The 21,178-nt window shown below is 60.4% G+C and overlaps 4 protein-coding genes across 13 annotated transcripts in view; 2 read left to right on the top strand and 2 right to left on the bottom strand.

The window, feature by feature from the left end:
* Nucleotides 1–6,178, top strand: part of LOC121336792 (protein farnesyltransferase subunit beta-like) — a 10,309-nt gene extending 4,131 nt beyond the window's left edge. Inside the window, exons 1-12 of one of the 2 annotated variants that reach the window (XM_041406221.1) lie at nucleotides 1,307–1,585; nucleotides 2,436–2,500; nucleotides 2,657–2,729; nucleotides 2,968–3,059; nucleotides 3,345–3,491; nucleotides 3,565–3,648; nucleotides 4,265–4,351; nucleotides 4,426–4,555; nucleotides 4,637–4,769; nucleotides 4,862–4,973; nucleotides 5,059–5,173; nucleotides 5,668–6,178. In XM_041406221.1, the coding sequence (XP_041262155.1) occupies nucleotides 1,322–1,585; nucleotides 2,436–2,500; nucleotides 2,657–2,729; nucleotides 2,968–3,059; nucleotides 3,345–3,491; nucleotides 3,565–3,648; nucleotides 4,265–4,351; nucleotides 4,426–4,555; nucleotides 4,637–4,769; nucleotides 4,862–4,973; nucleotides 5,059–5,173; nucleotides 5,668–5,778 (1,413 nt within the window). In that variant the 5' untranslated portion in view covers nucleotides 1,307–1,321 and the 3' untranslated portion in view covers nucleotides 5,779–6,178. Of the gene's footprint in view, nucleotides 1–1,306; nucleotides 1,586–2,435; nucleotides 2,501–2,656; nucleotides 2,730–2,967; nucleotides 3,060–3,344; nucleotides 3,492–3,564; nucleotides 3,649–4,264; nucleotides 4,352–4,425; nucleotides 4,556–4,636; nucleotides 4,770–4,861; nucleotides 4,974–5,058; nucleotides 5,174–5,667 lie in introns of those variants that run through there. The other variant, XM_041406222.1, reaches the window with a different exon arrangement.
* Nucleotides 6,103–9,043, bottom strand: MAX (MYC associated factor X). Its single transcript, XM_041406227.1, has 5 exons — nucleotides 8,915–9,043; nucleotides 8,710–8,736; nucleotides 7,629–7,736; nucleotides 7,299–7,422; nucleotides 6,103–6,927 (listed from the first exon to the last, which is right to left on the bottom strand). Exons 1-5 carry the CDS (start codon nucleotides 8,948–8,950, stop codon nucleotides 6,743–6,745), a joined length of 480 nt encoding a protein of 159 aa, XP_041262161.1. The 5' UTR covers nucleotides 8,951–9,043; the 3' UTR covers nucleotides 6,103–6,742.
* Nucleotides 9,044–9,309: 266 nt separating this feature from the next.
* Nucleotides 9,310–12,999, bottom strand: UNC93B1 (unc-93 homolog B1, TLR signaling regulator). Of its 9 annotated transcripts, XM_041406216.1 has the most exons (11): nucleotides 12,585–12,999; nucleotides 12,360–12,501; nucleotides 12,129–12,282; nucleotides 11,892–12,053; nucleotides 11,700–11,829; nucleotides 11,527–11,620; nucleotides 11,322–11,446; nucleotides 11,067–11,249; nucleotides 10,724–10,997; nucleotides 10,372–10,490; nucleotides 9,310–10,278 (listed from the first exon to the last, which is right to left on the bottom strand). In XM_041406216.1, the coding sequence occupies exons 1-11, from the start codon at nucleotides 12,750–12,752 to the stop codon at nucleotides 10,012–10,014; spliced, it is 1,818 nt and encodes a 605-aa protein (XP_041262150.1). In that variant the 5' UTR covers nucleotides 12,753–12,999; the 3' UTR covers nucleotides 9,310–10,011. The 9 variants fall into 9 exon arrangements, with proteins under 9 accessions (XP_041262150.1, XP_041262148.1, XP_041262149.1 ...); XM_041406214.1 differs by having other exon boundaries at nucleotides 11,892–12,282; XM_041406215.1 differs by having other exon boundaries at nucleotides 10,724–11,249.
* Nucleotides 13,000–13,996: 997 nt separating this feature from the next.
* Nucleotides 13,997–21,059, top strand: LOC121336790 (aldehyde dehydrogenase family 3 member B1-like). Its single transcript, XM_041406218.1, has 11 exons — nucleotides 13,997–14,270; nucleotides 14,700–14,909; nucleotides 15,260–15,422; nucleotides 17,484–17,594; nucleotides 17,682–17,802; nucleotides 17,923–18,008; nucleotides 18,203–18,284; nucleotides 18,449–18,835; nucleotides 19,017–19,183; nucleotides 19,358–19,457; nucleotides 20,549–21,059. Exons 2-11 carry the CDS (start codon nucleotides 14,716–14,718, stop codon nucleotides 20,740–20,742), a joined length of 1,605 nt encoding a protein of 534 aa, XP_041262152.1. The 5' UTR covers nucleotides 13,997–14,270; nucleotides 14,700–14,715; the 3' UTR covers nucleotides 20,743–21,059.
* The last annotated feature ends 119 nt before the right edge of the window (nucleotides 21,060–21,178 follow it).

Raw genomic sequence — 21,178 nt, 5'->3', positions numbered from 1 at the left:
GGGACACCGGGAAAGGGAGAGCGGGAGCGGCGGCGGCGGGAGGGGGCACCGGGAGGGGAAACGAGGGGGGCGACACCGGGGATGGACCGGGGGATGCTGTGGGGAGCGGGGAGGGGACACCGGGGATACACCGGGAGGTGCACCGGGAGATGCTGTGGGGAATTGGGCGGCGACGCGGGGGATGGACTGAGAGGAGAGCTGGAGAGAACGGGGGGGATGGAGGCAGGAATGCACCGTGGGATGTGTTTGGGATGCTCTGGAAAACGGGAGGTGGGAGACAGGGGATGTTCCAGGAGGAGCAGCGGGGACTCCGCGGGCTCTGGGAGCACGAGGAATGTACCCGGGATTGCTCTGGGGGCATTGGGAAGAGGACAAAAGGATGCAGCAGGGGACACTGGGGTGACGAGGAACTGGTGACACTTAGGAAGGGTGGGATGGCACCCAGCAGGACCTGGACAAGGGTGAGTTGTCCAGGTTTTCCTGTCCAGGGACAAGGTTCCCATGGGAACCTCATGGGAGTAAACGAGGCCAAGGACAGGGTTGGCACATGGATTAGGACAATTCTCAAGATAAGTGCAGCATGAGGGTGGTGGGATGGAGAACAGCCCAGGTGAGAGGAATGTGGGGAGATGAGAAGAATGTGGGGAGGTGAGAGGCTGGATATGACCTGACAAGGTGTGCTGGCAGCCCTGGAAAGCTGCCCACGTCCTGGGCTGTGTCACTGGCAGCATGGACAACACGTGAGGGGGATTGTCCTCCTCTGCCCCACTCAGGTGAAACCCCAGATGGAGCACTGTGTCCAGCCCCGGGGTCCTTGGCACGGGAAGGACAGGGAGCTGCTGGAGCAAGTCCAGAGGAGGCCACAGAAATCCTCCAAGGGGTAGGAACAGGCTGAGGGAGAGCTGGGATTGCTCAGCCTGGAGATGCTCAGCCTGGAGAAGAGAAGGCTCCAGCGAGAGTCAGAGCCCTGTCCAGTTCCCACAGGGCTCCAAGACAGACGGAGAGGGACTTGGGATGAGGCCATGGAGTGACAGGACAAGGGGGAATGTCTCCGAAGTGGAAAAGGGGAGGCATAGATTGGATATCAGGAAGAAATTCTTTACAGTGAGGGTGGTGAGGCACCGGAGTGGATTTCCCAGAGAAGCTGTGGTTTCCCCATCCCTGGAAGTGTCCAAGGCCAGGCTGGACAAGGCTTGGAGCAACCTGCTCTAGTGGGAGGTGTCTCCGCCCACAGCACAGGGTGGAACTGGATGGGTTTTAAGGTTCTTATCAACCCAACCCGTGGCTTCTATGATAATACAATAAATGACGTCACATCGCGATGACGCAGCGGCATCGGGGGGGTGTGGCTCCTCCGCGCACGCGCGACAGGCCTGGGCGTGCCCAACAAAGAAAGGGCGTGGCCACCTGGAGAGGGGCGTGGCTGTGTGCGGTGGGCGTGGCCAGGAGCGCGCCCGCGCGTCCCCTCCCGGCCGCCGTCGCCCGCTGCCCCCGCGGCCGCAGCATGGCGGGAGCGGCCCCCGGCCCCGGCGGGCGGCGGCGGCTGCGGGACGATGGGCTGCGGACCTGCACCTCCGCCGAGCAGGTGCCGGGGGGCTGCACTGCGGAGCGTGGGGCGGTGGGGTGTGGGGTGCCGGGCTGCCGTGGGGCTGGGCTTCGGGCTGCCATGGAAGGGCGGTTCAGGATGCCGGGCTGCTCTGGGACGGGGCTCAGGGGTGCCATGGGAGTGGATGATCCCGATCCCAGTATCCACACGGAGCTGCTGTCCGCACAGCCCCTGTGACAGCAGCCCAGCAGTGAGCAGTGTTTGGGGGCACGGCGGTGCTGCCGCCCGCCAGCCACGGCAGCTTCGGCGGGACACGGCCCCCGGGAGCAGCTGGGGGAGGATGAGGGCTCCCGGGGCAGCCAGACTCTCCCCTCCGTCCCTGTGTCCTGGCCCAGCCCCTGGCAGCTCCCCTGGGTGCTGGGACGGGGTAAAAAGTGACTCCGGGTTTCCCAATCCACGGGGTTCTTCTTGCTCAATTGTGCCCTGGCAGGACGCAGTGCCCTGAATGCAGGTCCCCGTGCGGCCCCTCCTCACCCCTGAGGCTGATCCCGGGGTATTTCCTTGGGGATTACCGTGGCTTAGAGTATCCAAGTCGCCAGTTATCCCAGCGTGAGCGGGAGGAGAGTGTTTTCTATGTCAGTCTTACGCTGAACCAAACTCAAGCTGGATTTGTAGAGCAGCATAGGATGGTGCTGGATTCTGGCATAATTTGGGGCACAAAGCTCCTGGGAATTCCTGCTTTGGTTTTACTGGGTGAGATGGGGCTGTGAACCAGATAAACCCCTGGCATGAGGTGGAAGTTGCAGAGTTCAGTGGGGATTGTGTTTGGGATGTGTGGAACCTCTTCCCAGAGCTCACCGTAGTCTTTATTCCCTGTTTCCATGACAAGTCCAAGGTGGAGGACATTGTGCAGGAGGTCTATGATGCCTACAAGACAAACCATCACTCCTCACAGTGAGTATCAAAACTCCCAATAACCACAAATAACTCCCATCCCAAAAGACCCATTGACTCCAGTGGGTGCTGAGGTAGGATTCTGCCCCTCCTGCCACTGTCCCCCTGCTTTCTCAGGCCACCCTGCCTGCTCATCCTATCCTCTCCGTATTCCAGGTACGTCCTGCAGCGGGAGAAGCACTTCCATTACCTGAAGAGAGGTCTCCGGCAGCTCACTGAAGCCTATGAGGTACCGGGAATGCCGGATGTGCCACCTGGAGCCACTGCCTGGGGGGATCCCCTCGCCCTGGGGCTGTCACCAGGGCTGTTTGTTGCCGGGGGTTTGCCAGCCCCAGAGTGGACGCAGCATTCCCTGTGCCCACGCTCATCCCAGCGATGCTCTGGGGGTTCTCCTGGCTGTCTCCTCACTCCTGCCTGCTCCTGCCGTGTCCAGTGGCATTCCCTGACAGTCCCCTCTGTCCCTGCAGTGTCTGGATGCCAGCCGCCCTTGGCTCTGCTACTGGATCCTGCACAGCCTGGAGCTGCTGGACGAGCCCATTCCTGATTCGGTGGCGTCTGAGTAAGTGGGGAGAGCTGGGGGGACCCCACCATGGCCACTGTCGCTGCTGGCCACCCGCGTGACTCCGGAGGTGCCACCTCCCGCTGTCCCCGGAGCAAAGGAGCGCTTTGTCTCCCTGCCACCGTCAATGCCGCCCATTCTTCCGGCGGCTTCCTCGTGACGACGGAGACGGGAGGGTGACACCCCCGGCCTCGACCTCAGGGGGATTCACGAGGCTGGGAGGGGATGCATCACCCCAGCGGGGTGACACAGGTGATGCTGAGCCCCTTCCCCACCTTCCCGCAGCGTCTGCCAATTCCTGAGGCGGTGCCAGAGCCCCCAGGGTGGATTTGGGGGGGGTCCCGGCCAGCACCCCCACCTCGCCCCCACCTACGCCGCCGTCAACGCGCTCTGCATCATCGGCACCGAGGAGGCCTTCGGCGTCATCGACAGGTCCGGGGGCCGGGAGGAGCTGGGTGGGAGGGGGGGTGCCTGTGCCCCCTCTCACAGCCACTGGCTCCTGCAGGAAGAAGCTCTTGGAATACCTGCACTCGCTGAAGCAGCCGGATGGCTCCTTCCTCATGCACGTGGGTGGAGAGGTGGATGTCAGGTGGGTGAGGGCTGCGTGGGGAGGCTATTTTGGAGGGCCTGGGCATTTTGGGGAGCCAGTGCTGGAAGCACATGCTGTGGTGGGGAGCTGGTGCCATTCTGGGGATTCGGTGCTAGGAGCTGGGGATGTTTGGGAGCCAGTGTAATTTTGGGGTGCTGGTGCGATGGTGGGGAGCCACTGATAATTAGGGGTACAGTTTTGGGGAGTCAGTGCTACTTTTGGGGAGCAAGTGCTGGGAGCTAGTGCCATTCTGAGGAACCAGTGGCATGGCAGGGTGCAGTTTCGGGGAGCTGCTGGTGTTTTGGGGAGTGGCTGGTGCCACACTGGAGTACTAGTGCTTTTTGGGAGCTGGTACCCTGGTGGGGAGACAGTGCCATGGGGAGGTGTGGTTTAGGGGAGCCAGTGCTGTTTTGGGGTGCTGGTGCCATGTCAGGGGACCAGTGACAGGAGCTACTGCCATGGCAGGGTGCCGTCACAGGGAGCCAGTGCTGGATCAGGGACCTTGTGCTGTTTTGGGGAGCCAGTGTAATTTTAGGGAGCTGCTGCCACTTTGGGGTGCCAGTGCCACATCCCTGAGCACCTATCTCCTGAATCTCTGGGCACCCTTTTCCCGCAGGAGCGCCTACTGCGCCGCCTCAGTGGCCTCGCTGACCAACATCCTGACGCCTGCGCTTTTTGCTGGGACGGCCGAGTGGATTGCCAGGTGAGATCGGGGGACAGGTGGGGGACAGGGGTGACATTCCCAGCATCCCTGCTGCCCTGACCCTGCTCCCACAGGTGCCAGAACTGGGAGGGTGGGATTGGCGGCGTGCCGGGCATGGAGGCTCACGGTGGCTACACTTTCTGCGGCGTGGCCGCGCTGGTCATCCTCAAGCAGGAACATCTGCTGAACCTCCGGAGCCTGCTGGTGAGTGACCCTTCTCTGAATCCCGGGGCTCTCATCCTGCCAGGGATCTTTGGTCCCACACTGGTTCCCATCACCCCACAGCACTGGGTCACCGGGCGGCAGATGCGCTTCGAGGGCGGATTCCAGGGCCGCTGCAACAAGCTGGTGGATGGGTGCTACTCCTTTTGGCAAGCCGGGCTCCTGCCCCTGCTCCATCGGGCACTTCATGCCAGGGGTGAGTTGCCACAGGCTTCCTCTGCACCCAGAATGGCATCTGGAGGGATTTGACACCTGCTGTGGTGTTTCTCCTCTGGGTTTCCCTTCCAGGCGATCCAGCGCTGAGCATGGCGCACTGGATGTTCGACCAGCTGGCACTGCAGGAATACATTCTCCTGTGCTGCCAGTGCCCAGCTGGCGGGCTGCTGGATAAGCCAGGAAAGTGAGTGCGGGGGGAAACACAGGGCTGCCTGGCATCAGGGATGCCCAGATGCCCCCTCAGCATCCCAGCATCTCTTTGCATGCAGATCCCGGGATTTCTACCACACCTGCTACTGTCTGAGTGGGTTGGCCATTGCACAGCACTTTGGAAGTGGAGATCTCCACAATGAGGTGGTCCTGGGTATCCCTGAGAATTGCCTGGTAAGTGCTAGGCATTGCTGGGGAGGGCAGGGATGTGTTTCCAGCGCTCCACAGCACTGAGAAAGGCAAATCCAATGGCAGTGAAAAGACTTGGGGTTCAGCCTGGAGAAGAGAAGGCTTCAGGGGGAGCTTAGAGCTGCCTCAAGGGCCTAAAGAGCTTCAAGGGAGCTGGAGTCAGGCTTTGGACAAGGGTTTGGAGTGATAGGACAAGTGGGAATGGCTCCAAACTGAAAAAGGGGAATTTTAGATGGGAAATGGGCAAGAAATTCTTCCCTGTGAGGGTGCTGAGGCCTTGGCACAGGCTGCCCAGAGAAGCTGTGGCTGCCCCATCTCTGGAAGTGTCCAAGGCCAGGATGGACCAGGCTTGGAGCAACCTGGGATGGTAGATTCCCTGTGCACAGTGGGTTGGACTAGGTGACCCTTAAGGTGCTTTCCCCCCCAAACCATTCCAGGACTCCACGATGAACATCCCCTATCCCTCTCTCTTCCCACAGCAGGCCACACACCCCGTCTACAACATTGCCCCGGAGAAGGTGGCGAGGGCGGTGATGCACTTCCTGCAGTATCCTGTGCCCAGCCTGGATCTGGCATCCGCTGCCGAGTAGGGGGGTCCCGCTGCTGGCTCGGGGTGCCCCGGCAGCGAGCGGCACAGCCCATCCCGCGGCGGCCTGGCCAGGCAGAGCACGGTGCTCAGGGTGCTAGCAATACCAAAATCCAGCCTGCTCCAGGCCGGGTGTCCTGCTGCCATCCTGGCCGGAGCCGAGGTGGGACACGGGCTCTGGCAGAGCTTTTTGGCATCAATAAACCAGAAGTCACACCTGCCGTGTGCTGGTGGCCCCGGGGATGCGGGGCAGGAGGTGATGCCACGTCTGGATCCGGTGGCACCGACTTCCCCCATTCCAAGAACACACGGTAACCACGGGGGAAGATAAAATAAGTGGAATTTTGGCTTTTTTTGTTTATTATTTATAGTCTTATAGTAAAGGGAAGCCTTAACTTGCAAGACAACTCTGGGCAGTATGTACAACATACCTTAGATCCATGGAATGGCATCAAAATGGGGGGAAAAGGGGCACCTACGGGGCAGGGACGGGCCACTGGAGTTCGGAAAATGCCACGGAGGTTGGGAAAGGTCAAGGGAGAGAAGGAGGAGGAGGAGGAGGAGTGGGGAAGGAGCCCCCAAGCCTGGCTCTGTGCTCCGCCGACTCGGGCAGGTGGAGTTGCACACGGAGAAAATAAATAGGGAGATCCCCCCCCAGTGCTTGCTCCTTTTTTGGGGGGGGGCTGCCTGGCTCCTCCCCGTTCTGGACTGCACTGGTCCCCGGGTATAAATAGAAATGCTCCTATAAAACCAGGAGGGAAGGGGAGGGGGGGTCGCTAGCGGAGGGGAGTTGGCGGGGGAGTCTCCCTGACCCCCCCAAGTCTTTCTGCTCGGCCTGGCCGGCTCCCCCCGGGGCCGGCGCGGTGGGAGCAGGGAAGGGGCCGGGGAGGGCTGGGAAGCTGCAGTCCAAGAGCTTCTAGGAGCGGAGGGAGCGAGTCCTGCCGCGGGCCGGGGGGCGGCGGAGGGGCCTAACTGGCCTCCATGCGCAGCTTCTTCCTGTTCTGCGGCTCGTCGGGCTCCGAGTCGGAGCTGGAGTCGGAGCCGCCGTCGAAGGCGGAGATGGCACTGCCCTTGGGGTTGGTGTAGAGGCTGTTGTCCGCGGGATAGCTGGCCTGGAGCTGGGCGCTGGCTCGGGCCTTCTCCAGCGCACGCACTGTGAGGGACGGCACTGTGTCACCCCGGGCCTGGCCCTGCCTGCAGCCCAGCGCCTGACAGGCCCCAGCTCCCACTGCAGCCTGGATCCCAAACTCTTCCAGACCCCAGCTCCCACTGAATTCTGGACCCTGCCGAACTCTGGTCCTGCCAGACCTCAGCTCCCCCCAGATCCCAGCTCCCAGTGGATCTCAGCTTCCACCAGATCCTGGACTCTGATGGATCATATACTTGCCAGACCCCATCTCCAACTGGATCTTGGATCCCAAACCCTACTGGACACAAGATCCTGGCTCCCAAAGCCTGCCAGGCCCCAGCTCCTGGATCTCAGACCCTGCCAGACCCCATCTCCAGCCAGATCTCAGCTACCACCTTGCTGCTCCAGCAGCGCATTCTGCCGCTTGAGGTCGTCGATGTCCTGCTGGTGTGTGTGGTTTTTCCGGCGCATGTACTGGATGTACTCTGTGGCTTTGTCCAGGATTTGGGCCCGGGATGCCTGTTGCAATAGTGGGAAAAGCCAGAGGCAAGATAAAGACCTAGTCCAGGGAGGAAAACTGGAGTTTTACCTGCCTCATCCCACCCTGGCTCTGGTCCTCGCTGGGGACTCCTGTGGCACAAGAGAGCCTCGGGAATGTCCCAAATTGAGGAGCCTGGACCACGGGTGGGTGCTGTCCGTGCTCCCAGCACGCTCCATAAACTCACCTTCTCTCCTTGGAGCGAGGGCACGGAATCCCGCAGGCTGTGGAAGCTATCCTTGATGTGGTCCCTGCGCTTGCGCTCCAGCGCGTTGTGATGAGCCCGTTTGTCGGCCTGGGAGCGGGGGAACAGGGGTGGCACCGGGAGGAGGCCACCACCTGCACCCCCAAAATTCCCTCTGGGAATCGCTGTGGGAGCTCAGCTGAGCGCCCAGGGCGGCTCCTTGGCCGTGACGCCTCCGGCTGGGCCGCGAGGGCGTGGGAAGGAGGCGGCTCCCGGTGCTTTCGGTTTCCCCAGCTTCCTGCTGCCGGGGCAGCTCCGGGCCCCGGGGTGGGTTCAGCACTTTCCCCCTGGAACACGGTCACCTCCTCCCCTGCTCCCCAGCCAGGAACAAGCTCCCCCCGGCATGTCCTCTGTCAACCCTGGTGTTGTTCTTCCTGTGCCCCCCAAACGCAGCCCCGGCCCCACACGTAACGCCCCCCCAACACCCCTGCTTTACCCCACTCCCCCTCCCCTAAAGAGCCCCCGATCCTCTTTCACACAACCCCAAGCCCCACTGGTGTCTCCCCCCACGGGACCCCCGGTGCCACAGGACACCCCCAAACCCAGCTACCCCCCCAAAAGACGTGACTCCATGGATCCCCTTCTGTGTCACAACCTCCAACCCAAATAAAACCACCAAGCCCAGAGGTGTCACCTCCCCAAGCCCAACCCTCCTCCCCAAAAGACCCCCAACCCTACTGGTGTCCCCCCCTTCCAAGAATCCCATCCCCACAGGGATCCCAAGCCCAAGATCCCCATCCCCACAGATCCCTCTCCATGTCACAGCCCCCCCAGAAGATCCCAGCCTCAAAGATGTGTTCCCCTCAAAAGGACGCCCGACCCCACTGGTGCCCCCGTCAGCACCCCCAACCCCACTGAACGCGCCTATCCCCACAGGACACGCCCAACATGCCCATCTCCCCCCGGCTCCCCATTCCCGCAGTCCCCTTCCATGTCACCCCCTCCCCAAATCCCGCCCCCCTCACACCCCCGCCCACGTGCTCCCGATCCCGGGGGCGCTGCGGGGCGGCCCCCAGCGACCTACCGCGGACTGAAACCTCGGCTGCTCCTCCTGAGGAGCCCCGACCCGGGCGAGGAGGAAGAGGAAGAAGATGGTGGGGGGGGGCGCCGCCATATGAAGGAAGAACACACACAAACCAAACATTACCCCATTCCCAGAGCTCCTAATGTGGGGAAGAGCCACGGGGGGTTATCCAAGGGATTGTCCCGGGGTTGGGGGCCCAACTCACGTCGCTCTCCACCTCGATGTCATCGTTGTCGCTCATCGCTCCCGCCCGGGTGAAGCCGCGGGCCGGGCCGCGCCGCCACAACAACAGCCCGCACCGCGCATGCGCGGAAGTCGGGCGGGGGTCAATGATGGCGCCGGGCGACGCGAACGGTCGCGGGAGTTGTGGTTTGAGTGGGGAGATGGAGGCGTCTTCCACGTGGCGGAGACTACAGCTCCCGGCGTACATCGCGCGGGGCAGCGCGTGGCACGCCGGGAGTTGTAGTCTCCGCTTCGGGAAGGGGACGCTGAGGGTGCGCGGCCGGAGGATGGAGGAGGTGAGGGCCAAGGCCATTGAGGGAGGGGGTTTATTGAAGGAAAATGGGGATGGGGTAGGTCAGGAAGTCTGCGGGGCCGGCCTGGGGGGCTGCGGACTGAGCTAGAAGGGCTCTGGGACAACCTAAAGGGGGCTGCAGGGTCTGCCTGGGGCGCGTGTGGGTCTGGTCTGAAGGGCTGGGCCGGTGTCCATCTGCCTGGGGGCTCCAGGGTAGCCCTGCGAGGTCTGGGGTTTGGATGCGGGCTAATATGGGAGGGCTGGGGGTCTGCCTGGGGTCTGCAGGACATTGTGGGGGGCTGCAAGCCTTGCTAGAGGGTATGTGCATCTGCTCAGGGGTCTGTGGGCCTCACCTGGCGGGGCTTTGGCCAAATTTGGGAGGGCTGTGGATCTGCCTGGGGGGCGTGAGGGGCTGTGGATTTGGGTGTGGTGGCTCTGGGGCTGGAATGGGGGCCTGCAGGTTTCACCTCAGCAACTACATCATAATTTGGGGGGCTAAGGGCCTGCCTGGCCCACAGTGTGGTACCACAATTTGGGGGTCTCTGTACCACAATTTGGGGGCTTTAGATCAATCTGGAGCCTGTGGACCTGACCTAGGGGGTCCATGGGCCAGCCTGGGTGTCTGTCAGCCAGTGTGAGGGGATCTGGGCTGCCTGGGGGCTTTAGGCTTAGCTCAGGGGGTTGCAAGCCTGGCCTGAGGGGGTTTGCAGAATTTTGGGCCCACCTGGGGGGAGCTGTGGAACCCCCTCAGGTACCAGGAGCAGGATGGGGCCCAGGACAGGCTGTCCCTATCCCAGCCGTTCCCCATCCTCTTTTGGCAGCTCGTTCTCCCTGGTGGCCTCAGTTGGGTGCGTGTCATCATCCTCTTTGTCCCCGTCACCGTCAGAGCCAGTCTCATCCGAGTTGTCCTCCAGGTAGCGGTATCCACGTGTTTTGTGGCGTGGGCGTGGGATGCGGGGCAGCCGGACTTCCATGTTCCACGCCACCTTCTGCTCCATCCACAGGTATGTCCCCACCGCCACCACCAACGTCAGCAGCATGATGGACAGCTTGGCCTGCGGCACATGGAGTTTTGGGATTGGCGTGGGGGTGTGTCCCCAAAAAGCCTGCAATGTCTCAGAGTGGGCTGGGGCATATCCGGGACTTACCTTCATGGGCAGCCCCGACCACAGGTAGACAGTGAAGATGGCCAGGGCCTGCCACCAGTGGTAGATGGTGAAGATGAAGTCTTGGCGCTCCTTTTTCTTGTACAACATCCCCAGGAGGACTGTGGCAGAGACTGGAATCAGTGTCCCCTTCCTGTGCCGTGTCCCCTTGGCATGGGGGACAATCACAGTGAGTCTGTCCTATGGATCTGAGGACTGAGACCACAAACTCGTGGTGCCAGGGGACACGGGGAGAGGCTGTGTGGAAAAACCTGGGACAACCCAGGCTATTTTGGGGACCACCGAGGCATTTTGGCAACAACAGAAGCCGTTTCGGGACCTTCCCACTACTCACTGCTGATTCCAGTCTTGTTGAGGGCACTGCCTGTGCCCCAGAGCGCGGCAATGCTGTAGAGCAGCGGCGCCTGCGCCAGGTACCGGGGCTCCGGCGCCCAGCAGAAGAGCGTCACCAGGAGCACAGCGTGGATGAAGGCTCCAGCCAGGAGCGGGATGTGCCGGCGCAGGCGCAGCGTGCACAGGGCCAGGCTGGAGCACACCGAGGCGGAGAAGCCGTAGGCCATGAGGAGATACGCCAACCTCTCCAGCCCGAGGGCGCACACGCCGTAGTTCTGCAGCGAGCGCGGGCTCAGCATCGCCTGTCCCCGCTCCGTCACCTCCCACCCCATCGCGCGTCCTACCAGGGAAAATCCAGTGCAGACAAAGAGCACCTCGAAGCCGCTGTAGATGAACAGCGGGAAGAGATGCCGCAGCCGATAGTCCCGCATGTGCTTGAAGGGCAGCTGGAAGATGTTGCCCCAGCCGATGCTGCGCATGTCGATCTCCTCCATGGGCCGGTACGCCGCGCCGCACAGCACCAGCACCTGCGGAGCGCCGTCAGGTGAGGTCCCGCCATCGTCCAGCCCATCCCTGTCCCCTCCCGCCCCGGCGCTCACCACCAGCATGGCGAGGAAGGCGGCGGCCATCAACGCGCTCTCCACGATGATGAGGCTGACGCTGCGGGGAAGGCTCTGCAGCACCGTCTTGTTGAAACCAGGCAGCGTGCCGTGGCTCAGGGTCCCTGCCAGAGGGGCACAGGCCGTGCTTAATCCCAACCGGGGGGCTCCCGGTGCCGCCCCGCGCCCCGCCCCGCAGCCTCACCACAGTGCTTCACTGCAAAGAGCGTGTGGTTGAGCTGGTAGAGGTAGTTGTTGAGGAAGAAGACCATGGGCATCTGAGCGCAGACGAAGCTCAACTGAAGGATGTAGAGGAGGGCACGCTCAGCGCTGCTGGCGTGGTGCCCCGCCCATCCCAGCCACCCCAGCGGGGCTCACATGGAAGCAGGAGTAGAAGACGGTCTGGAAGACGATGATGTAGGTGTTGCATGCATCCCGTGGCGCCCGCTGCCTCTCCCTCTCCTGCTCCTCCTTGTAGTTAACGTACTCGTAGTACTTCTGGGCCATCCTGCGTGGAGCAGTGGGTCAGCCGGCACCCCGTGCACGCCCCACCCACGCCCCGATGCCTACCGCATGATGTAGGTGCCCATGGAGGCCCAGAGGGGCACGATCACCATGCCAATGGCCACCGCGGAGGGCACCAGCGTGTAGTAGCGCTCCCAGTAGTTGCTGGAGACGAAGAGGGCGTAGATGCCGACCGCCAGGAACATGGCCCACTTGGTGCCAAAGAACCTGCCGGGGCAAGGAGCGGAAGGGTGGGTGGCCATGCCAGGGAGCCGTGCTGGCCGGGGCATGGCGGGGCCGTACCTGATGAGGATGGGTGTGTAGAGCAGCGCCGCCACGGGTGTGACATTGATGCCCATCAGCACCTTGCGGTCGATGTCCTCCAACCGGATGTTGCTGTACTTCACCTCCCGGTAGGTCTCGTCATAGTGAAGGATCAGCTGCATCTGCAGCAGACCTGGGAGGGTCCAGGGGTGGTCACCCCATGGCCTGAACACCCCGAGTTGTTCTGGGGGTCCCTGAGGGGTCCCATACCCAAGTAGACGCTGTAAGTGAGGGTGCCAGCCAGGCTGGCAGCCACCACGTTCTTGATGACACCAAGGCGCTTGCGGCGAAAGTACTTCTGCTCCTCCTCCTCCTCATTGTAGTCAGGGTTAGCACCCACAAAATCATCCAGCTGTGGGTGATTCCAGCTGTCACCCCTTGGGGATGGCCACCACGGGCCTGCTTCCCCCCCACCAGGGGTCCCCCTGGTCTCACCTGTGAATCTGTCCCCTCGGTGCCCAGCATGGCACTTGGCACTGTCTTGGCCCCATCCTGGCAGCCGTCAATGTCCTTCTCCATTGGTGCTTTTGGAGGGCCCTGGATGGTGTCAGGGTGGGAGGGACCATGTTGGCACCTCAAGTCTTGCACCCATATGTTTTGCATCCCTGTGACCTGCACACACAGACCTCATGCCCAGCACACCCAGCCCTTGCACCGCTACATCCAGCACCGTGTTCCCATGTACACGGCATCCCCAAGCCCTGAACCTCTGTGCTCTGCACTCCCAGATCACGCACTCGTGGTTGCACCCCTGTGTTCTGCACCCCTACACCTTCAGATCCTGCACCCCTGAATCCCGTGCCCCCTACCCAGAAGTGCACCTCCGGGCTCAGCACCCCCGCCCCGTCACACCGACCCCAGCCCTGCTTGCCCGTGCCGGAGCTTCTCGGGGCGGGGCGGGAGCTTCTTCCTCTTTCGGTTAGCACAGGCGGGACGGAGGTGGTTAAAGGGGCCGTTCCCGGATCCCCCCGCCCCGCTCCCGGACCCCCCGATCCCTGCCCGCCCTCCTCATGCCCCCCACCCGCGCCCCTTCTCAGCAGCCCGGCCTCTGCAGCACGCATCACACCCCAGCCCGCACAGCACCCTGACCCCCCCGCACAGCACCCACTGCTCCCCCATCGCACGGCACCCCAGCCCTAGTCCCCTCTGCTTCCCTGTGACCCCCCAGCCTCCCCAGCGCTCCCACCAGGCCTCGGCGTGGGTGCTGCCTCCTCGGGGTGCCCCGTGGCAATGGGTACTGCGCCCTGCTGCTTTCGCTTCCCCCTTCCCGCTCCGGGGGATGTGCCAGAGTGCCTGGGCGGGGGGACATCCCAATCGGGAGGTGTAGGGCACGTGCCTGCCCTGGTGTCACCCCAAAGCTGGGGCCGGGAAGGTGTCCGGGTGCGTGGCACGGCGGGGTGCCCCGGGGCAGGGCGAGGGGACTGCTGGGCAGGGCGGACGGGGTGACATCTCCGGGGCAGGATCTGGCCCAGCCGGTAGCGGGGGATTCTTCAGATGGGACTCTTGGGAGGGTGCTGGCTTCTGTAGGATAGGGGGGATACACATGGAACAGCCCCAGGAGGGTCATGGCAGTGGGGCAGGGGCAACACCCATCCTGAGGGTCTCCCACACCCCAGGCAATGGGAGCCACCCTGGGGTGCTGGAGCAAAGAGCCCTTCCTGGGAGCAGGATGAGTGGAGTCTATTGATCATGGAACCCTTGGGAAACAGGATGAGGGCTGTTGGTGGGATCCCTATGGGTTAGGGTAGTCATGGTAGCAGCATGGTAGGTGTCTATTGATCATGGAACCCTTGGGAAATGGGATGAGGGGTGTCTGTGGGAACCCCATGGATCAGGGTGGTCACAGGAGCAGGATGAAGGGTGTCTGTGAGGTCCAAATGGGTCAAGGTTCATGGTGGTGGTGTGGTGGCCATGGGAGTTCCACCATCCCAAAGGGGAGGTCCCATTCCATCCTATCCCATCCCAGACCTTGTCCCCACTGCCAGCCCCATGGAGGCGGGGCCCAGTTCTTCCCGCCCCTGGCCATGGGGCCCGGCCCCACAGCATTTAGGGACCCCCACCCCAAGCCTCAGCAGTGCCTGCCTGGCCTCGCGCTCCTCCAGCTTCCACACAAGCTCCCAGGTAAGCACTGCGGGGTCCCCAAAACTGGCAGTCCCTGCATGGCACCATGCTGGTGGGGGCTGTGGGGCACAGGGGGTGTTCCCTTAAGGAAGGGTGGGTGTCTGGGCATGGGGAGGGAGAGGGTGACAGATGTGGGACTGCAGCTCTGCTCCCCGGGTTTGGGCGTGACTTGTCCCTGAGGTCCCCATAGGTGACCCTAAATCGGCAGGGCAGCCTGGGCAGGTCAGTGTCTAGAGGATGGTGATTATCCCGGGAATCCCAGGCATCTCCCAGGGCCTCTGGCAGCTGCCCTGGGCTGAGTCACCCCACAACCAGGACGGCCCCGAGCACCAAGTCACCCTTCAAAGGTGCCGCGAGTGACTCCTTGGGATCGAGCCGGCATCTCCAGCACTTCCATCCTGGCATAACCCACGCAGTGTCTCTCCCCAGGGCCACCACGCTCTCCATGGAGACCGGCAGCTCCTTCCAGCAGCTTGGCATGCAGCAGGCCCTCGAGCCCCCCAGGCAGCAGCTCCTGGGCTACGGCAAGTGCAGCAGCACAGGCAGCGATCCTGGCAAAGATCCTGGGAAAGCTGCTGGGTGCAGTGGAGGCAGCGGGATCGGGAAGGGGCCGGTGCCAATGGTCTGCAGCACTCCGTGGTGAGAGCGAGGGGCTGGGGCAGGAGGGAGACAGGGAGGTGGGCAGGGGAAGCTGTGGCAGTGCCAGGACAATGGGGACCCCAGGTTGGTGCTGGGGGAAAAGTCTGAGGTCTGTGAGCCACCATGTCCCAGCATGGCCCAAGGGAGAAGACAGGATCTGCAGGGAATGGTGCTGTGTTGGGCTGCTCCCAGCAGCAAGGGAGACAGGTGTGTGCGGGCTCCCTGCGCTGTCCCCAGGGAATCTGGAGTCCAGTTTGATGCTGGAATGGGGTAACGTGGATCTGGGATGACATGAAGCTCTGGGGAGGTAGAATGGAGCTGGGTCCCCTCTAACAGCCTCGTCCCTGCAGTGGGAACCCCTATGCAGGACTGGTGAGCCACCTGCGGGCATCCTGGCTCTCTGGGAAGACGCGGCCCCTGGAATACCGTGTGGCACAGCTGGAGGCTCTGGGACGCTTCCTGGATGACAAGAAGCAGGAGATCCTGGAAGCCACTGAATTGGATATGGGCAAGGTAAGAGGGGCTGGGAATTGGGGGCCACTGGCATCACATCTTTGAAGTCCTTCATACTCCCTTGTCTGGGTATTGCATCCTTGTGGGGGTCTGGGCACAGGGGTGTCCCTTCCTTGGCATCCTGATTCCCCCTTGATGTGCTCCCAAGCTAGTGCATCTGTAAGTGCTGGATCCGTGCAGATCCAGGGATAGTGGAGGGACCGTGCTGTTGATCCCATCCCTGGTGCCCTGAAACCAGGCAAAGGTCCTGTCAGTGAACAGCCAGGGTGGGAGTGTTTCACACTCTGGTCTGCATCCTGGGGGTCCATGTGACTTCCACAAGGTTGACATCCTGGGGTGCTCCTGGCCAGCCCGGCACACCCGGGATTACTGGCATTATGCAACGTGCTGGCACTGCACATTCCTCCCAGGGCCTCCAAGGGACTGGTTTCACTGGCACGGTGGCATGGGCAGGGCTCTGGCTATGGTTCAGGGTATTGTGGCATGCCAGGAGCTCCTGGATGATCTGCTGGTGAAGTGGGAGCATCCACACTATGGATAATTCTAGTGGTTGCACCTCATCATCTCTAGAAGCGTCCAAGACCAGGTTGGATGGGGCTTGGAGCAACCTGGGCTAGTGGAATATGTGTCTGCCCATGTTGGGGTGGAATTGGATGAGCTTCAAGGTCTCTTCCAACCCAAACCATTCCAGGATTCCATGAGATAATCCTCACCTCTTTCTTCGGCATCAGTGAAGGGGCCCATGCCCTCAGTGATGTCTTTCCACATCCTGCCATCTCCCAGGGCTCCTAATTGCCTTGTTTGTTGGAGGCAAGGCCTTCTCCTTCAGCCAGGCCTTGATAGGCATCAGTGCTCTGAGTGTGTCCATCATCTTTCCTAATTATGCCTAATTAGATCCGGTTGTCCAGTAATGAGCTTGTTATGCAGCCGGGCCCTCATAGCTAGATGGACACTTCACCTGCTCTTACGTAGCTGAGGAGGTGTCTCACCTCCAGCGGTGCCGGTTCCTCGCTGGTGCCGATGATTGTGGCACTTGGATGACCTCAGACTTAATGTCCTATCTCACAACCTTTGTATCCCATCAAAATTCTTAATGAACCATCATCTTCCTTATCCTGGTGATGCCATAATCGTCCTGGGTTGAGAACGGCCCCGTTGCTTCACTCCATTATCTCATGTGCCTGCTGAGCCCTCGCTTCCAAGAGGGTCCTCGCACCTCCTGGCAGCTGCATTTAGGGACCTGAAGGTCTCTTGGTGGTGGAAGATCCTGGGAATCAGCAACAAGCCTTCCCAACCCCAAAGTGGTGTGGGGATGGGAGGAAGACTCCAATCCAGGGGTGGTTTTGGGTTGGAGGAGTCCAAAATATGATGTTGCAGCACAGGAGCTTTGCTCCCCCTGCTCTCCACAGTCATGAAGGGGCTCCACTGAGCCTGCTGGGCTATCCCTGCTGGAGTCTTCACACTTCTCCTGCAAGGATGATATGATCCCAATCTGTGCTCCACAGCTATCACGAGGACCCACTTCTCCATCACAAGGGGTTTAATTAAGCTGTGGTTCTTATTACTTCCCTTTAGTCAAGGTTTTAAACTTTGACTAAACTTAAGACTAAAAGGTGCAGCTTTTGTCCACGGACAGTGGAAGGGAGCTTGGGGCTTTGCTTCCAGCTTGAATATCCAAGTGGTAAGGATTCCTTCCACCAAGACCAGCTCTTCAGGAGCTGTGGTGACATTGCTTGGGTATCCCTTTGGCTTGGGGCTCTGTTGCCATTTCACAGTGCTCAGCTCAGGAATTTGTTAAATACCATGAAAATGTTCGATTTTGGGTTTTTTTCCCTTCTGGCCAAGTAACTATTTTTATAAAATTTCTGGGTCACTGATATTCCCCAGGAGTTACAGGTGATGGAGACTTCTGCTGAAGAGATCCTCCTGCTATTCATGTTTGGAAGAGGGGAGAGATGCCTCCTGGGGTGATGGGGTTGGGGTGATGGGGTCTGTGTTAGGGTGACAGGGTCACTGATGGGATCAGTGTTGTGGTGGCACTTCCATGATGTCTGTCCCCAGCCATCCTTCGAGGCTTTCTTCAGCGAGATCCTCCTCTGCAAGAATGAGCTCAATGTCACCCTCAACAACCTGTCCCACTGGATGAAGGACGAGTACGTGGACAAGAACCTGGTATGAAGGAAGCTCTGGGGAAAGGGAAGTGGGGGAGAGGGATTGCTGGTGGGGAAGGCAGTGCTGAGGTCATGTTCTTCCTCGAAGGTGATGCAGCTGGACTCTGCCTTCATCCGCAAGGACCCTTACGGGGTGGTGCTCATCATAGCACCCTGGAATTACCCCATCCATCTCTTCCTGGTGCCCCTCATCGGGGCCATCGCTGCCGGTGAGCCCAAACTTCCAGTCCCATGGCCTGGAAGTGCCAGGGTCTCCCCAGGGATCTCGTCCCCAGAAGTGGGGGCTGTCACCCTGTCACTGTGCTGATGTCCTGTTCCTCTTCCCCCAGGGAACTGTGCCATCATCAAACCCTCAGAGATCTCCAAGAACACAGAGAGGCTTGTTGCTGAGACACTGAGCTGTTACCTGGACGATGTGAGAAACCTTTCTTTCCTTGTCTGTTGTTCCTTGACTATGGTGTTCCCAATCCTGCCTCACACCCACCATCCCCACACATCATCTATGTGCAGAACCCCCTCCCTCTATCTTCAGCCAATGTCCCAGATTCCTGGCATGCTGTTGGTGGGGGCAGATGGTGACAAGAGGGGATTTTTTCTCTTTCCTTGCAGGACTGCTTTGCTGTGGTGACTGGCGGCGTACCAGAGACCACCAGGCTGCTGGAGAACAAGTTTGACTACATCTTCTTCACTGGTACGTCCCATGGGACAGAGCAGAGCCCTGCCTGGATATGATGGAGGATCTGCTGGAGGATCTGGGATGTGTATCTGAGGTCTGGTGGGACCCAGTGCCAGACTCCAGAGCCGTGCGATGGCTGGTGGGATTCCCAGCTCAATCCATGTTTTCCCTGCCCGCAGGCAGTCCCCCGGTGGGGCGGATCGTGATGACAGCCGCTGCCAAGCACCTGACACCGGTGACACTGGAGCTGGGGGGCAAGAACCCCTGCTATGTGTCCGACACCTGCGATGTGACCAACGTGGCGCGGCGCGTGGCCTGGGGCCGCTTCTTCAACGCGGGCCAGACCTGCATCGCGCCCGACTACCTGCTCTGCACCTTAGAGATGCAGGAGAAGCTCATGCCCGCCTTGCGTGAGGCCATCACCGAATATTTTGGCCCCAACCCCCGAGAATCCCCGGATTTTGGCCGCATTGTCAGCGACAAGCATTTCCAGCGCCTGCGGGCGCTGCTGGGCAGCGGGCGCGTGGCCATTGGGGGACAGACGGATGAGGCCGAGCGCTACATCGGTGAGGCTTGGGGGTCACTCACATCTTGGTGAGCACATTGTGGGGTTTTCAGGGGGTCTGCATACAGAGCGGAGGCTCTAGAGGGAAAAGAGTTTTAGGGATGCTTAAAAATGGGTCCCGAGGGGAGGTTTAATCTCCGACTTCTGTGCCTGGCTGACACTGTCGGGTTTCCTCTCCGCAGCTCCCACGGTGCTGGCAGATGTGCAGCCCTCGGACCCTGCCATGCAGGAGGAGGTCTTTGGGCCCATCCTGCCCATTGTTGTCATCGCCAACATGGATGAAGCCATTGACTTCATCAACGCACGGCCGCGGCCCTTGGCTGTCTACGCCTTCTCCTGCGACAGCAAGGTGTGTCTGTGGGGCAGAAAAAGTGGGGAGGGAGGTCAGGCACCACCTCCACGAGCCCTAGGATGTGCTCTGAAGGGTCTTTAGAGCCCAAACACTTTGGGAACATCCGATGGGCAAACTGGATAATGTTTGCCAAGTGCAAGCCCCTCATGTACCTTCTCTGCTCCCCCCCAGATAGTGAACCAGGTCCTGGAGCGGACGAGCAGCGGTGGCTTCTGTGGCAATGACACCCTGATGCACTTTTCAATGACCTCTCTGCCCTTCGGAGGTGTTGGTAGGTCCAAAATCCCCATTCCTGGCCATTGGGAGCCAGGTGTGATCCGTGGCCTGAGCCATGGTGAGGAATGTGAGTTTCTTCCTGCAGCTAGTGTGGTTCTCAGCTGGATCCTTTAATGTCCCTCAGGAGCCAGGTTGTACCTTCATTCCAACTTTTAGGACAAAATAGTAGGAAAAAATGCTTATGAAAACCTGGAGAACCTCTTACAGGATCTTGGAGATCCTCCTTGGAGAAGAAGAAATATTCGGTCTCCAGAGGCACCAATTTTTGCTTTCTCAGGTGAAAACTGAGGCTGCTTAGCCCTGGGCTGTGGGTGCAGCAAGGTCCAGGGAAACAGGAATACGGGAATGTTGTTTCCCCAAATACTTCCCCATGACTTAATCTCTTCCCAAAATATTTCTGGGATAAGTCCCTGCATTTGGTGCTACCCTTGCTCAGTATCTCTGTCAGGGCTGGCATCTGAGTCAGACATAATGAAACACCCAGACAATTAATTCCTCACCTGCCTGTGGCTCAGGGAACAATTTTTTGTACTTCCTATTCCGTAACTTATCTTAATTGGGAATGATTCAAACCAACCACCTTCAATTATTAGGTAAAGCCCCTTTAGAGCAGGTGAAGGGGCTGAAGTCATTGGGGTGAGATGGCACCAAAGCTTCCACGGAAGTCACTGGCCTCTTAATCTCCAGTTAAACCAGCCACAGGAACTGGGAAAACTGGTGTTGCCAATATGGCTCCAGGCTTTTAGAGTTCCGGGAAGAAGGTCGAACAGCTCCAACCGTGGGGAGATACGGTGGAGCATCAGGGAGTGAAATCAAGACTTGCAGAACCCAGCAAAGCTTGTGTACATAAATGGAGGTGGGTAGAAAGGAGACGCTGGGGCCTCCAAACTGCTGAGCTGCAGCAGGATTGGCTGGACTGAGCATCCATATACCTGGAGGAGGCACTGGAAAAATGGAATTCCTCCGCCATGTCTGTGCTGCTCAGAAAATCCTGTAGGTGTCTTTTCCCCTCATTTTGATGCTTGGAAAAGGCATCATCAGGAGCAGAGTCCTGTCCTGAGCATGGACCTGTCCTGTGTGTTCCAGGGAACAGCGGCCTGGGAAAATACCACGGGAAGTTCACCTTTGACACCTTCTCCCACCACCGGGGCTGCCTGCACCGGAGCATGGGGCTGGAGACGCTCAACACCCCGCGCTACCCGCCCTACACCCAGCAGAAGTTGGGGCTCCTCACGACCACCTTCGAGGTGAAGCGCAGGGGCACCTGCACCCTGCTCTGAGGCTGCCACGCCCTGCTCTGAAGATGCCACGGAGTCAGTGGGAAGGACTGGGACTGTCCTGCTCTCCCTCTTCACCACGCTCCCCACTTCCTCACCGTGTCCTTTGCCTCGCTGGAGCATGTCAGACAGCCGGGATGAACATCCTCTCCTGCACCCTTGTGACCTCTGCTCCAAACTGTTTTCCAGGACACGGCTGAAATGACCAAAATATTTTTCTTAGTTCAAACTTCTCTTCCTGGTGGAGAAGCGCTCCCATCAGTCCCATCTCCCCTCACACGGACTTTTCCTTTGGAATGAGCCTCTCCTTCCCCTGTTGCTCTTTGCTCTGTGTAACTTTGCCTGTAGTAAAGACTTTGCATCAAACTCTCTCCCAGCCTCTCTTTGTCCCTCCCTCCTCTGGTTTGGGGGGTTCTGGGAGGGGTTGGGGGGTGTTTCC

The sequence above is a fragment of the Onychostruthus taczanowskii genome, unplaced genomic scaffold (genome assembly GCF_017590055.1).
Source record: "Onychostruthus taczanowskii isolate IOZ18803 unplaced genomic scaffold, ASM1759005v1 scaffold246, whole genome shotgun sequence".
Lineage (NCBI taxonomy): Eukaryota > Metazoa > Chordata > Aves > Passeriformes > Passeridae > Onychostruthus > Onychostruthus taczanowskii.
Note: the sequence above shows the minus strand (reverse complement) of the source record. Positions and strands in the feature narration are given on the sequence as shown.

Excerpts from the sequence above, each read along its gene's own strand:
- MAX (XM_041406227.1), bottom strand. The coding sequence starts at position 8,950 with ATGAGCGACAACGATGACATCGAGGTGGAGAGCGAC. Across the intron at positions 8,737-8,914 it reads ACATCGAGGTGGAGAGCGAC|GAGGAGCAGCCGAGGTTTCA; the intron begins GTGAGTTGGGCC and ends GGGGCTCCTCAG. Across the intron at positions 6,928-7,298 it reads TGCGCTGCTGGAGCAGCAAG|TGCGTGCGCTGGAGAAGGCC; the intron begins GTGGTAGCTGAG and ends CGTCCCTCACAG.
- UNC93B1 (XM_041406208.1), bottom strand. The coding sequence starts at position 12,752 with ATGCAAAACATATGGGTGCAAGACTTGAGGTGCCAACATGGTCCCTCC. Across the intron at positions 11,830-11,891 it reads ATGGGCACCTACATCATGCG|GATGGCCCAGAAGTACTACG; the intron begins GTAGGCATCGGG and ends TGCTCCACGCAG. Across the intron at positions 11,447-11,526 it reads CTTTGCAGTGAAGCACTGTG|GGACCCTGAGCCACGGCACG; the intron begins GTGAGGCTGCGG and ends CCCCTCTGGCAG.
- LOC121336790 (XM_041406218.1), top strand. The coding sequence starts at position 14,716 with ATGGAGACCGGCAGCTCCTTCCAGCAGCTTGGCATGCAGCAGGCCCTC. Across the intron at positions 18,285-18,448 it reads TGACTACATCTTCTTCACTG|GCAGTCCCCCGGTGGGGCGG; the intron begins GTACGTCCCATG and ends CCCTGCCCGCAG. Across the intron at positions 19,458-20,548 it reads TCTGCCCTTCGGAGGTGTTG|GGAACAGCGGCCTGGGAAAA; the intron begins GTAGGTCCAAAA and ends TGTGTGTTCCAG.